Source organism: Vanacampus margaritifer, chromosome 15, assembly GCF_051991255.1.
Source record: "Vanacampus margaritifer isolate UIUO_Vmar chromosome 15, RoL_Vmar_1.0, whole genome shotgun sequence".
NCBI classification, from domain to species: domain Eukaryota; kingdom Metazoa; phylum Chordata; class Actinopteri; order Syngnathiformes; family Syngnathidae; genus Vanacampus; species Vanacampus margaritifer.
The window spans coordinates 21,106,630-21,120,343 of NC_135446.1; the positions used below are offsets into that span (position 1 = coordinate 21,106,630).

Below are 13,714 nucleotides of genomic sequence, written 5' to 3' on the forward strand. Positions count from 1 at the left end.
TTAAACATTTTGGTAGGTTTAGGAGTGGGTTTGGGGGTTCCGTTTTTGCAGGATTTTTTCCCCTTGTTTGGACTTTAACAACGTTGCAAAGGCGGCAAATAAAAGGCTGACAACAGGAGCCCGTATGGCTCCGCCTCTCAAGGGATTTACCCCCCCCCCCCAAATTCCTGGTCCTGTTTAAAGAGATGAGATTGCTGTGAGGGATCCAATTTGGGGGATTGGAATTGGCGAGCTTGACCGTGTTTTTTTCTCATTCTCCACATGATGGAATTCCAAAATTCTTACAAAGGTGATATGATTTGGCACAAGTTGTCAATTCAGCCGCTGCCGGCGCCATTTTAAAGTCACGTTGTGTTTATTGCATTCATTTAACATTGATGATTCTCTCCAGAAATTGATTCAAAATAAAATAGTATTTTTGTAAAATAGCAAAGCGTTTAAAGCTGCTAAATGCAGAAAAGTGATATTTGAATCTCTACTGCCACCTGTGGCCGAAAAATGAAACTGCACACTCCCTTCTTCACATACACGATGAAATAACAACAGTAACACAAATTTTCTTTCAATCAAGTTTAACAATTGGCTAAATCTCTAATTGGATGACTCGTTATCATGAATGGACAACAAGTGGATGAAGCTTTCTTTGTTAAATCCAAGCAAGAGATTGTTTCCGGCATTTCAATTATTTTCCATGTTTGAGTAAATTGAGTTCTGAGCTTGCTCACAAAACCCCAAATAACGAGATCCGAATTTGTCGTCAGGAAAACGGCTAGCAAATTTCTTCTTGCGAGCACTCCCTTCATCAGTTCAAGTAAATCCAGCGGTCCATCGGGCCGGTTGGCTGGCTTAATTGGTATTGATGAAGCGATGCGCCGCGAGCTAATTTCCCAGTACGTTTAGCGCTAATGTTTCCTTTCCTTCGCCGCGGCGAACTTCAATCATTTTATTTGACAAAGCAGCGGACAAAAATGGAGGCCGACGGGCGCCTTTTCTACCTCATTTCCCTCCCCAAAACGCGTGGCGGACGGGACGCGGGGCTCGGTCGCGGCGGCGGCGGCGGCGGGATAATGACAGCGTTCACAGGCGGTTAGCGCGTGGCTAAGTGAAGCATTGAGACGAAGGCAGCGCGGCGCCAGGGAGGCGTTTTGTCACGCTGATGGATGGCGCGGCGCTCCTTAACGTGACGTGTTGTGATCATATCCATTTGGCGCTGATCCGCATCACTTTATTGCCTTGCCGCTCGCACTCCATCAAAGCGGCGCCGTAAATCCCGGACCTAAGATGGCGACCACTCCGCTTCCTGCCGCCTCTGCTCGCGCCGGGATTAAAATGTAATATTGCACTTTTGCGAGGGATTAGCGGCTGACATTTTGATGTTTGGGCCCGCCCGTCACTCGTGATATTGATCTGTTAGCCAGCTTTGTCTTTTGATTATTAGCTTGCGTCAACCGCACAACAAAAAGTGTTCACATTGCTCAAATTGTGCAAGGAAATCCTGATTTGAGCTCATCCGTCGGACACATTTTGGTCAAAGGAAGCTCAGGGATTGGACAATCGTTGTGATTGGATGTTCTTTGATTGGATGAATCTTGGTCGTGAAAAAGCAGCTCAGTGATTGGACAAATTTTGGTTTGCAGCTTCATGACTGAGAAAACGAATTTGAGGAATTTCGCTTGAATGGCGCTCAGCCATTGGACAGTTTTTGGTAGGAAGAAGCTCTGTGATTGGACAAGAGAGCCGCTTGCGTTGCCAGCCGTGCACCGGGAAAGCTGCGATCGCATCCCGATTGCTAAAACGTGCTTTCACATGTTGAAATCGAAAGGCTTTGACACGTACGCACACGCCTCAAACACGCCATACAGCTCAAAATGGAGACGTCGACGACGGCGGCAAGTCCTCCGACGGTGTGAAAGTTGAACGTGTGAACGTGTTTGGAACGCGCGTGTTGATTGGGCGGGGGATTGTGGGCTGTGCGTGTTTGTGTGTGCGCGCAAGTGAGAATGTGTCAAATGGGGGGGGGGGGGGGTGTTAAGAGCAGTGTCGCACACAGATGGGATGCACACGCACACCAAACTCACACGCAATTTTGAGGTGAATTCATTTCCATCCGAAATAGTAATGCAATATATGTATGTATATAGGGGGCGTCAATTCCATATGCATCTTTCTTGGCAGTTGACGCCAGGGTGTGTCCGTCATCTGTGCTCATTGCGCCGCTTAGCGGCTAACCGGTTAGCAGCGTCCCCTCGAGGTTTCCACAACTCGACCATTATGTCCCCACGCGCCGGCCGCCTCGCCGATTGCTTTACGTCCCCGTCTTGGGAATCGTCTCGGCGGAGCGGCGACAGCTGCTTGGCTGCGGCTTGCCGCCGTTTAGCGCTAATGTTTAGGTGTTTCTGACCAAGCTTGGGTGCCATCTAGTGGTGAGCACACAAAATTAACTTTAAATTGTGTTTTCCTGGCTCAAATTGAGGCAGAGGGGCTATCATCCTGACTATGACAATACTGGTCTTATTTTAAGGTATCGGTACTCACGGCGATGACCGATACCATTATGGGCCGCCCCCTGCAGCCATTTTACGATCAGGGACTAGAAATGAGAAATTATATGAATACAAAGTTGTCATTAATTTTTGCTATTTAAAAAAAAATTATAATCATTAAAAATGTGTCCACTAGTACATATTAAAATGTAAATATAGTTCACTATTATGTTGATTGTATATACTGTGTTTTTATGACTTTTAAGTTAAGAAGAAGAAAGCTGTTTCTTCTTTGGTTGTTGCTTCAGGTCTTTCCAGTGCACTGCTGTTGATATAGCGCCTCCATAATGGCGCAACACTGCAACTGCAGTTAAAGGCTGGAGGTGGCAAGCAAATTAGGTGGAGGTGGCCGCTTCTGAATTTTGTACACAGGAAGAACCCTGGTGTGGTGTGCTTTTTTATTTTATTTTTTTGCCTATGTGCGCTTGAGTGTGTCAGTGTGTGAACACGTTCAAATGATATGTGTGTCCTAAAAAAGGGAAGTGTTCCATTTGCACTTTTTTTTTTTTTATAATTGATTGAATTTGGGAATAAAGAGCTTCTGTTTGTGTGTGCGGGGATAACAAGACGAGCGTTTGGGTGGCCACAGATGAAACGGACAAGCGTGCGTCTTTGAAATGCAAAGAGCGCCGCCGATTGGCCACCGCGTCGAGGAGGAGCGCGCCAACGCATGCGTTATTAATGAGCGCATTGTTCATTTATTCTTTTATTTACCAGGGTGACATAAAACCTGCGCTAATTTGGCGCGGCTCTGGAGGTGTATGTGAGTGCGCGTGTGCCAAGAGACCAATTTATTTACATGCTCCACGAGAAGACGAAGTGAGGATAAAAGCGCACGGAATTATGGCGAGAAAAGCCGTCGGATCGAAGGGGCTTCGCCACACTTCCCAAGGACAAACAAGACCAATTTAGCGTTCCCGAGTGTGTGCGCGAGCGAGTGCGCGTGTCGCCATCGTGGCATCAATTTTCCGCGAGCGCCTCCCACAACTTTGCACTCTTGCTCGAGCGTAGCTTAGCAAATGTCATTGTTGTGTCGTCCTGACATGATTTGCATATTTGAAAACTCCTCGAACCCACCACCCCAATGTTAATAAATGACATGTGTTCGTTTAAGGAATACAAAATGTCGCTAACGTAAATAGCAATGGCGGCGTACAAAATGTATTAAAGTGGAAATGATTTTTGAAATAAATAATATAGAGCAAACTTGTCATGACAGTCGGGATTCCTTTTAATGCTAAGAAACAATGCAAAATACCATTGACATCCCAGCCATTATAGGAAAAGAAAAAAAAAAACAAAAACAGAAAACAAAAGGAAGTAAAAACTGTGTATAGGGGAAATGGAATAAAGAGGTACGTTATAAATTTAAATGATTTATTCACCACGGAAAATGGCTAATATTACAGCAATATATCAGTCAATTCTTCTTTGCGTGTGTGCAAGTGCAGTACTGCCTCCTGGTGGCCAAGACAGGCACAACAGATGGAGAGGCACAAAGAATTGGTCTGCAGCATTAACTCCCATTTAATACTTGGCATTCTGTTGAATTTGTTCTTGCCCTGTTGTTAAGACAGTACGATATTTTAGAGTACAATTTTTCAACACCATTTTTCTTCTTTCGTTCTTTCTTTCTTTATTATTGGGGGAGGCCGGGACATATTGACGGCATTTCCACTCATTTCAACGTAGTCATGGGGAAAAAATCAAGTCGTATCTCAAGGCAGCAAAAATTAATAATAATTATAATAATAACAATAATATTGTTTGCGTGTGTTTGTGTTGCAGGCAGGACGCCAGCGACCTCAGCGGACCAATACAAAGGTAGGCACTTCCTGTCTTCCTTTTTTTTTTTTTTTTTTGCACCTCCCTGAGAGCTCATTGGCCGTAAGCCGCAGACATGCATCAAGTCCAACAAGCGCAAATGTTTCTCTGCACTGTTGCTGTCAGCGCGGGGAAAAGCGAGACAGGGGAAAAGCGAGACGGGGAAAAGCGAGACGGGGAAAAGCGAGACGGGGAAAAGCGAGACGGGGAAAAGCGAGACGGGGAAAAGCGAGACGGGGAAAAGCGAGACGGGGAAAAGCGAGACGGGGAAAAGCGAGACAGGGAAAAGTGCTCGTGGCAATGAGGGTGGACATTTAACAAAAAGAAGCTTATGCAAAATTTTCTAACCTATTTCACTCAGTCTTCAAAAAAAGCATCCAGATGTTCAATCTTGAGGGGACACAAAGCTGCTTGGCTCCCGCGCAATGTGGAAGAGGCTACAGTTGCGTTTTCATAAGATTTCATTGATTTCTCCTCAAGATGTTTTCAACACTTTTCATAAAGCAAGCCATAACGATAACAAATAATGTTTTGTGGGCAGATCAATCATATCCGTTTGGGAAAAAAAATGTGGCGTTGACCACATTGGGACTTTCATGGTTCCCATTTACTATACGGAAAAACAGGACGAGGGGAGGGGATGAATTACTGCTTGAAAATCACATCAGTTATGCACATTTTAATCATCCACATGTTCAATTCAAATCAATTCAAGGGACTTTTTTTTTTCCCACTGCGGGGAACAAAAGCAAGCGATAATTTTGCTGGAGATTTTTTTGCAATCTGAAAAGTTCCACTTCTTACGTACGTAGCATTTGCTCGTTCTGACCTTTTTGTCCGCATGATTGGACGTCGTGGGGCCGAGGAGGCGGGTCTTGTTTTTGTGCGTCTCAACGTGCGAGCGTGTGCCAGTACGTGTGGCCCGCATGCGTGTAGCGTGTAACCGCGTGTCACTGTGCAGATATTGCTTTGAAGCCGCACAGCTGATAATTGGCAGCAGCGCCGAAGCTGAATTTGCCGTGTTGCACGCACGCACACGCGCGCGCGCGCGCACACACACTTACAGGAAAAAAAAGGCGATAAGACGCGCGCACACACCCTCAGTTATGTTGATGAGCGTATGAATAGCGCGAGCGCACGAGTGGAACCGATACAACGGAGCTCTGAAGGCATCAAGTTCCTCTTTGGAAGCAGGTGTGTGTGTGTGTCTGGCATGCACACACACACACGCGCACACACTTCCTGTTTACCGACAGCCGAGAGCATAATTACAGGGATGTGCACAATGTGGCGTCCCGGTACGCTGCGTCCCTTATTGCCTGGTGTGACAAGCGACGCTCCTAGCGCTGCCCCCCCCCCCCCCAAGTATTCACACTCATGAATATTCATGAAGACGAAAGCGAGCAGGGGGACTGACTGGGCCCAGTCGGCGGTGACAGTTGTCAGTGTTAAAGGCTCCTTCTGAATTTCTCCCCCAGTGAAGAGGAAGCGTTTCGTTGGTCAGCAGGAAATTGATATCGCATCAAATCCGTTTCAAATGAGAATAAATGTGTCTCGTGTTGAGTGGGGGGGGGGTCCAGAAGGGCCCGTGGGGACACAACTGTACCCAAACCTGAAGCCATTTTCAAATTGAAGATGGATCAACAATCAACAATCAAATGGCAACCGATTGATATCGGGAAATAGAGCTGCCCCCCCCCCCCCCACACCATTGTTTTAGATTAGTTTTTAATAGTTTTAGGATTTGTTTTAATTTTAATTTTTTAAATACATTGATTTAAAATAAAAATAAAAATAAAAAATAAAAAGGTGAGGGTGGATTGCAAACTGTAACACTTGCTGACCTCAACTTTGTATTATTTTTAATGCATTTAGTAAAAGCATATTGTCTTGTTTCAAAAAAAAAAAAATGCGACATCATTAGGAAATACTAAATTATAAATACTCATGAAAAACGTATTTTGTGCACCAACCATCAAATGATATGAGCTGGTCTGACTTTTAGGACTCGCATAACTAAGTGGAATTAGCCGAATCAATACATTTCAAATCAAGCCCAGAAAACACAAATATGATATTAATAGCTTTGCGTGTTTGAGACAAAATTGACAAAGACAACAAAGAAGGACATTTTCGCTACTTTTATTATAAACGCAAGATGTACTTTCAGTTCAATTTCATTTTTTTACAAAAAGTTTCGTTTTTTTTAGTTTTTGTACTTTTATGAATTTGTGTGACCTTTAATAACCTTTCCGGCAAAGACGTGGAATGATGCTGATGCCGTCTGTTGGGTTTGATTCGGAAAAGCCGCCGTTGAGGAATTTCACAGATACCGGAGCCATTTTAGCTCCTTTTTAAGATCTGCCATTTTATTTGTTTTGTTGGCGAGAACGTTTTTTTTTTCGTCATCAAAAGGCGGCTATGGAGGAGTTTTGCATCAACTGGATTCAAATGAATGAAGAGCCCAAAAGCTGTTGAGTTTGTTTTTAAGCTTTTGGCCTCATTTTCTAGGAAATACAGCAGAGGGAAGCTTCGGCAAAGAATTTTCTCCAAGGTTTCCCAACGTGTGTGCGGTCATTGTTGTCGGTCCGTTCTGTTGATCTCAAATCAATGCCTTGAATTGAAGCCGCCAGCCAGCAAAGTAGAAGAAAAGTTTTGGGGTCAGCACGAAAAAAAAATGACGTCCGGGAGGAATCCCGGACGGGAAGCCTCGCGTTGGCTTTTTAATTGCTGGATGGCGTTCATGTATTTTTCATCGCCGTATGAATTATGGAGGGTGGTTAAGAGTGTGTGTGTGTGGGGCGGGGTGGGGGGGTGGGGGGGGGCAGAGCATCAGCTGGAAAAGCGAGCACCCGGGGGCACACGCGCCGTCCCCATTGTGTCTTTGTGGACGTTTTCACCGGGACGCATGATGATGTGTGTGTGTGTTGTGTACGTATTTCCGTATCCCACATTGAGGTCACGTTGGCTCATCACCATGGCGACAACCTCCACCTGTTGTCATTCCAAGTACGGGATGAAAGAATGAAGGAGACAGTCAGAATTGGTCATGCTTTTAAATAATAACAAGCCTGTGTGTGTGTGTGTGTGTGTGTGTGTGTGTGTGTGTGTGTGTGTGTGTGTGTGTGTACAGAGTGTGTAATAGTTTTTATTCTCTCAGCACTCAATGAGTTCCAGGTCAGCGGTCCGGATCGCACGCTCAAGTGAGCCCCCGCGCCATTCCCAACACTCACCTGCCACCCCCGCGCATGTGTGTGTGTGTGTGTGTGTGTGTGTGTGTGTGTCCTAGTGTAGACAATAGTTTGTTTGTTGTTTTTGTTGCTTGTGACGAAATTCCCCAAATTGCTCTCATGTTTTTTTTAAACGACAGCTGCAAGTACAACAAAAGCTTGATGTGTAAGAAATATCATTCCGTTTACTTCCCCCCCCCCCCAGAAGCATTAACACACTTTTGTGTCACTGTGTGTGTGTGTTGTTTATTTTTCCATTTGTTTATTTTTATTTTTTTTTGTGTGAGAGGCTCCAGATGGCTGCGAGACAGGTGAGCCAATTAGCGAGTCTCACTACACGCGGCAGCATCGTCACACCGGTGGAGCGCGACACACACGCACACATCGAGTGTGTGTGTGTGTGTGTGTGTGTGTGCGTGTGAACACGTCCGCCATGATGCTGGCCGTTGTCTGTTGGTCCGCCAGCAGGCAAACCACGTGTTGGCTTGTGGCTAACCCAGTACGGGTTGTCGTCGGCATCGGCGGAGGCCTGCCGAAAAGATTTTGGTGTTTGTAGGCAAAATTTCCTTTGATTTAGTCATTTTATCTTTTATCTACTTGAACCGTTTTCTCTGGATTAGGTCGAGAAGATTTTGCGCAATTCTGATAACAAATTCAAAAAGAGGTTTTCATCCTAATATTCCCAGAACAACGCCACCAACGCTCCATTTGATGAACTCATTCACCGGCAGCCATTTTGATTGAAGCAACCCCCTTCGCTCCCGGCTGTTTTACTGGATTTGGACTTATTTTGCAAGGCCCACAGAATTTTGTGGTTATTGTTATAAAAATATGGAACCTACCAAACAAAAGATTAGAGTCTCTTCTTTCATCAGGAAAAAAAAAGTATATTTGTATCTGTTTCCGTTTTGCAGCAATTAGCATTGGAATCATTATTCACAAACCTTTTGAAAACACTGGCAAAAAGAGCTGTTTTGCAACGTGGCCCTGGTGGATCTCTTATACTCTGCTCCCACCTGCTGGCCGTTTTTGTAATAACTACCATTCTTCAAGCATCCCTCTGCCGTTCAGAGGCTGCGTCAAAGCCTTCTGTATGCTCTAGCATAAAAAACACATAAATACGTCTTTGGGACACTGGTAATATTTAAAATAGAACGTATTTATACCCCAAGTGTTTTTTTTAAATCGGAACATTTTAGGTTATGGTTGAATTTTTTTACCTTTTCTAATTGTTTGAAGAGTTCCACAAAATCTCCTTGGGATTTATTGACTAGATCCGGACAAGATTTTGGAAAACTCTGTTACCATTTGATGAAAATTGTTCCAACACCACAAAGGCTTCATTGGATTACTACTCGGTAAAAAAAAATTCAAAGCGACACTCCAACGTCATGCAGTGATTGAAACCTGTCATCAGTTTGTTGCAAAATCTCCTGAGGTTTGGCTGACAACATTCGGATGCGTTTGTTGCGATCTTGGAACGACACGTCCTGCAATTCCGGCGCTGGAACCTTCCTTAACCCGATTTCGACGTTCCGTCGACAAGCGTGCGCTCGATGCGGCGTATTGCGTTGTTGTCGTCGTCCATGTTGAGACAAACTGCGCCGTAGCAGCCGTTGTTGCAATTGATTTGTTTGTGCGTTATTTACTCGCACGCAAGCCCCAAAAATATTCTGTCGCACTTCGCCGACCTTCATTATGATTCTAATGAAGTCGGAATGTTCACAAAAGAGGCGGGAGCGGCGATACGGGTAACCGACCCCCCCCCCCCGCCCCCACCCCGATGTTAATGAGGCTGCGGCGTGCTCTCCAACGCCGCCTATTGTTTGTCCCGCCGCCTCTCGCTTTTTCCGACGGATAATTGAGCGCCCAAGGCCGCTTTTCTCGACTAATGGAAGGCGACCAATTAAAGTGCCTGCGCTAATGTCGGCAAATGGATCGGCGCCGCCGCGCTCCCCCGCCAGGTCCGTCACGTTGATGCAAAATGGCGTGGCCGCCTTACTGTTACTGTTGTGAGGAGCATTTTGTTAACCAAGTTGCGATTTTCTGGCAAAGGCGCAGCTGCTTTTTTTTGTGGTATTTTGTTTTTTTTCCCGATTTTATTTATTTTTTGGATTATTTTACTATTTGATGTTCTTCTCCATGGTGATTGTTTTGCTTGATCATTTTTTTCAACATCTACCCCATTTGAGCCGAGGAACCGGTCCAGTTAGGTGCAGATTGAGAATATTTTTCTAATTTTCTTTTCTTTTCTTTTTTTTGGTGACTATTTTCCGCATTGTCATTGTTCACATTCGGCCCACCCGATTCTTCGTGTGCTGTTTTTATTTAAAAAACCCAACAATTTGGGTCAGGCAGGGACGTCGTCCCAATTTGCCGCCCTAATCGGCCGTGATCCCGCCGCCATTGCCGGCGCGAGGCCTCTGGCCGCGATTGACCTCCAGGCAAGATTGCGCAACGCGCAGACGAGTCGATTAGACATCGGCGGCGGGCTTTTGTTTTAAGCGCACGCCGTCCGTCCTTGGCTCGGGAGGCGGGAGAAGAAAAGCGGCATCTTATCTGTCCCGTGGGGGCGCCGTCATCCTCCGCTTCCAGATTGTCTGGCTGACCTTCCGGCCTGAGCTCGCCAGCCGCGCCTTGTTTACCGCGCCGTAATGACATCGTCAGGCCCGATGAAGCCGCAGCTTATCGCACAACGGATGAACGGCGGCGAAATGGGAAAGCAAATTTGTCCGGCCGTCACCGGTTTCCCGCCTACTTTGCGTGCGTGCGGGAGATAAGATGAATTCTTCATATCGTGGGCTGATTGCGGAATCTTGTCTCTAATGCAATTTTCATCCCGCCCCGCCCCGCCCCGCCCTTCCCTGGGCCCTTTCTTCCAAAGTGCCGAGTCAAGCATTTTCTGCCGTGCGGCGCGGGAAAGTCTAAATAATTTAGCTGTGTTTTGGTGCTCTTTCCCGCCTCTGTTCTGGCAGCCAGAAGAATGGGAATGAGGACATCGAGAGAGGAGAAGCGCATGAAGGGATTTTTTTTTTTTGCTTTTGTTTCGTGAATGGGCTGAACGTGAGCAGAATGGGGAGCGGCGGGTGACGGATGGCGGGACGTGCGGGGAAGGGGTGCGACTGAAGAGGCGCACGCGTGGTCATTCCGCAGACCTTTTCACTGTGACGGCACACGATACATGATCATGAATACACCCGAAACAGGCTAACATTTTGGTGTCAGTTGTAACGCTTTCAGGGGCAGATATTCCAACAGTGGAGCAACACATGTAGACAGAAAAGAAGAAAAAAATACTCACATTTTAACCTTTACATTCCATTGAATTATGTCATAACTTAATTTTCATAATATTGTAGCGTGCCAGTTTTCTTTCTTTTTTGGGAGGCTGAAACGATGTAATGGTGTTTCTATTCATTTCAATGGAGAAGAATGATTTGAGATATGAGTACCTTGACTTACAAACGGGGCCATAGGCCAAAATCCACAAGGGGTGTCTGATCCATGAAGTGCACGCAGTGTCAAGCTTGTCAGTCCGGCGGTCCCTCTTTTATGAATGTGAAGCGCTATTGTAACCCGTCAACTTCCTACTTTGCTCCCAGATCCACCTTTGACCCCCCCCCCCCACCCAACCTGTCACCCACCGCTCGTTCCCGCCGGCTGGAAAATCCTTTGATCCCGTTCACCAAACACATCCGGCATCCGCGGCCAGACTCTCCGTTACCATGACGACGGCCTTCCATTCACCACCGCCCCCGCCCACTTCAACCCTCGCCGCGGTAAGCCGGCGGGCGCTGACCTTTCCCTGTCGGAGCGCGTTAGGGAGTGCAAGAGGGGAAGCCGAGCGCCAACCGGCAACAACCATTCGCCGCTTTGGCGCTGCAATTTCAAACATGGAACGTACGTACAGTAGGCTGCATCAAGTCAATAGTTCCAAAATAATATCATTCCCCGCTCCTCCATCTTTCTCTGCGTACACTTATGGCCAACAACGAGGCGCTCTAAAGCGGGTGCCAGTGAACTATCTGAGGATACATTTTCGGGGGGGGGGGGGAAGTGAAGCGTGCCGTTATATCAGTCTCGTGTTTGTTTGGCTCTTGACGTAGTTTCTGCTTCCTAGTGTAAGCAAATTTTTGGGCGCCTCCTTCAGGGGAAGCGCAGGTGTTGTGTAAAGATGGCCGATTTTGTCCCGTGTTGCCAAGCGTTCTAATGACACCAGATCCTATAATGCACTAATGAAGCTGCAATTTCCTCCTGGCTCAGCAAAACATGCATAAATCAAAATAAACACCAGCATGAATTTTTAATTACACGCTTGCGACGGCGGCTTTTTATTGGCCGAGGGGCTCGGTAGAGGGCAGCGACCTTCCAGGTGTGCGCCGAGTCGACTTGGGAATGATTTCCCGACATCACTCATGGCCGGCACATTTTGCAAGACAATAAAACACTCGGCGCTAATGTACGTGTTTTACACTCCGGACCTCAAGGGGGCAGCAGAGCTCATCAAAGCGCCAATTGAGTTTCTAAGCGTCACACATATTTTTTACGTGTTGCAATAAACACACAAATACAAAATGAGAACCGTCTCAATCGTCGGCCAGCCTGATTCCAGCTGCTGATGTCACTCACTTGGCCACGCCCCTTAAGAGCACCACGTCCAACACGCAAATACGACAGTTCTTAGAAAATTCTGCGGTCAAGGTGCGAGCGTATGAAGTCAAATATGTGAGGTCTCGAAATGCCGTCGGAGGTCAACAGTTCGTGTGCGAGCATTCCACACGTCGGCCGTTTTCCATTTACAGTCCGGCGGCGCACGCCAAAGCGGGACGGCGCTGTTGACTCGCTGTTGACCGGGTTTTCTTCCAGCGTTTTGCTGTGATATGCATCATTTATGCGCTTTATGAAAAGTGCATGAGGAGATGGCCGTTTATTTTTATCTACTGCTTTTTCATCCACAAAAAAAAAACATCCTCATGATGATGATGATGATGATGATGATGATGATGGTGTGGTTGTGGCAAGGGTGGCGGTGGTTGGGGGGGGGGGGGGTTTCGCTGGGACCGGGACTCCCACGGGTCGGCAAACATAACAGCGAGAGTCGGGCTGCCACACGGGATTACGTGAGCGCGGCGGAGCAGCAGGAACAAAAGCGGGCAGCGGCCCGCGTTGGGTCTCTTTGACGCGGGTTCAGTCACGGGGAACCAAAAGCTCAAGTTTTCATAGTCGTCTTTGGATGTTGACATTTTAGCCGACTTTAAGGCGCAGGTGCGGGAAAAGGCTTTCTGGAAATCCTGGATTCCGGTTCTTGTTTCAGACCAACTGACTAATCTCCTCATCCTCAACGAAAATCTTTTTGTCTTAACTCTTTGACTGCCAAAAACGTTAAATAACGTTTAGTAAAATCCTAGGGAGGAGTGCCAAAGACGTTAAAAGACGTTTGTTTCAAAACAGAGGTGAAACTAACCATTTTCTATTGTTGATTACTGAAAAACGGAATAAGGTAGAAACAAATTTTTTTTCTGATGAAAGATGAGAGTCCAATCTTTCATTTGGTAGTATGTGTGTTTCCATAGTCCAAACACATAATTTTTTGTGGACCTTGAAAGATCAGTCAAAAATGCTTAAATCGGCTGGCACCCACGGCATCCCTTTTCTGAAAACGTCTGGCAGTCAAAGAGTTAAGAAAGAAAAACCAAACCGAGACCGAGTCTCAATCGTTTCTTAATCTTGATCAAGTCTGAATCTTTTCTTAGTCCTTGTCTTGACCGAGTCTGTATTCGCCTGGACTAGAACTTAAGACGGTGTTGAGATATGTTTTTGGGTCTTACGTTGGCTCTGCCTGAGGGGGGCGGGGCATTTCCCAAAGACTGTCCCCGCAAAATTGTTGAAAATCGTATCGATTCCCCTGATAGGTCTTATTGGAATATTTGTGTCTTTCTCTGCCTGTTTTCTACTTTTTTTTTTGTCTTTGCTTGCGAGCGCTCGCAAGCCGCTTTCGGTGCCACTTTGCCCTTTAGCTCATTTGCATTTTTTGTATTATTCCGCCCACACGCAAATGAATATGTATCATTTGTATTCTTGTCCTCGTGTCAGACACTCCAACAGTTCGATGGCTAA

General features: G+C 46.3%; 1 protein-coding gene across 9 annotated transcripts in view; it reads left to right on the forward strand.

Moving 5' to 3' along the window:
* Positions 1-13,714, forward strand: part of celf2 (cugbp, Elav-like family member 2) — a 131,744-nt gene that overhangs the window by 40,181 nt on the left and 77,849 nt on the right. For all 9 annotated transcript variants that reach the window (XM_077544230.1, XM_077544229.1, XM_077544223.1 and 6 more), the window contains one exon: positions 4,332-4,367. Coding sequence is in view for 5 of the 9 variants with exons in the window: in XM_077544223.1 (XP_077400349.1) it covers positions 4,332-4,367 (36 nt within the window). In the remaining 4 variants the exon portion in view is untranslated. Of the gene's footprint in view, positions 1-4,331; positions 4,368-13,714 lie in introns of those variants that run through there.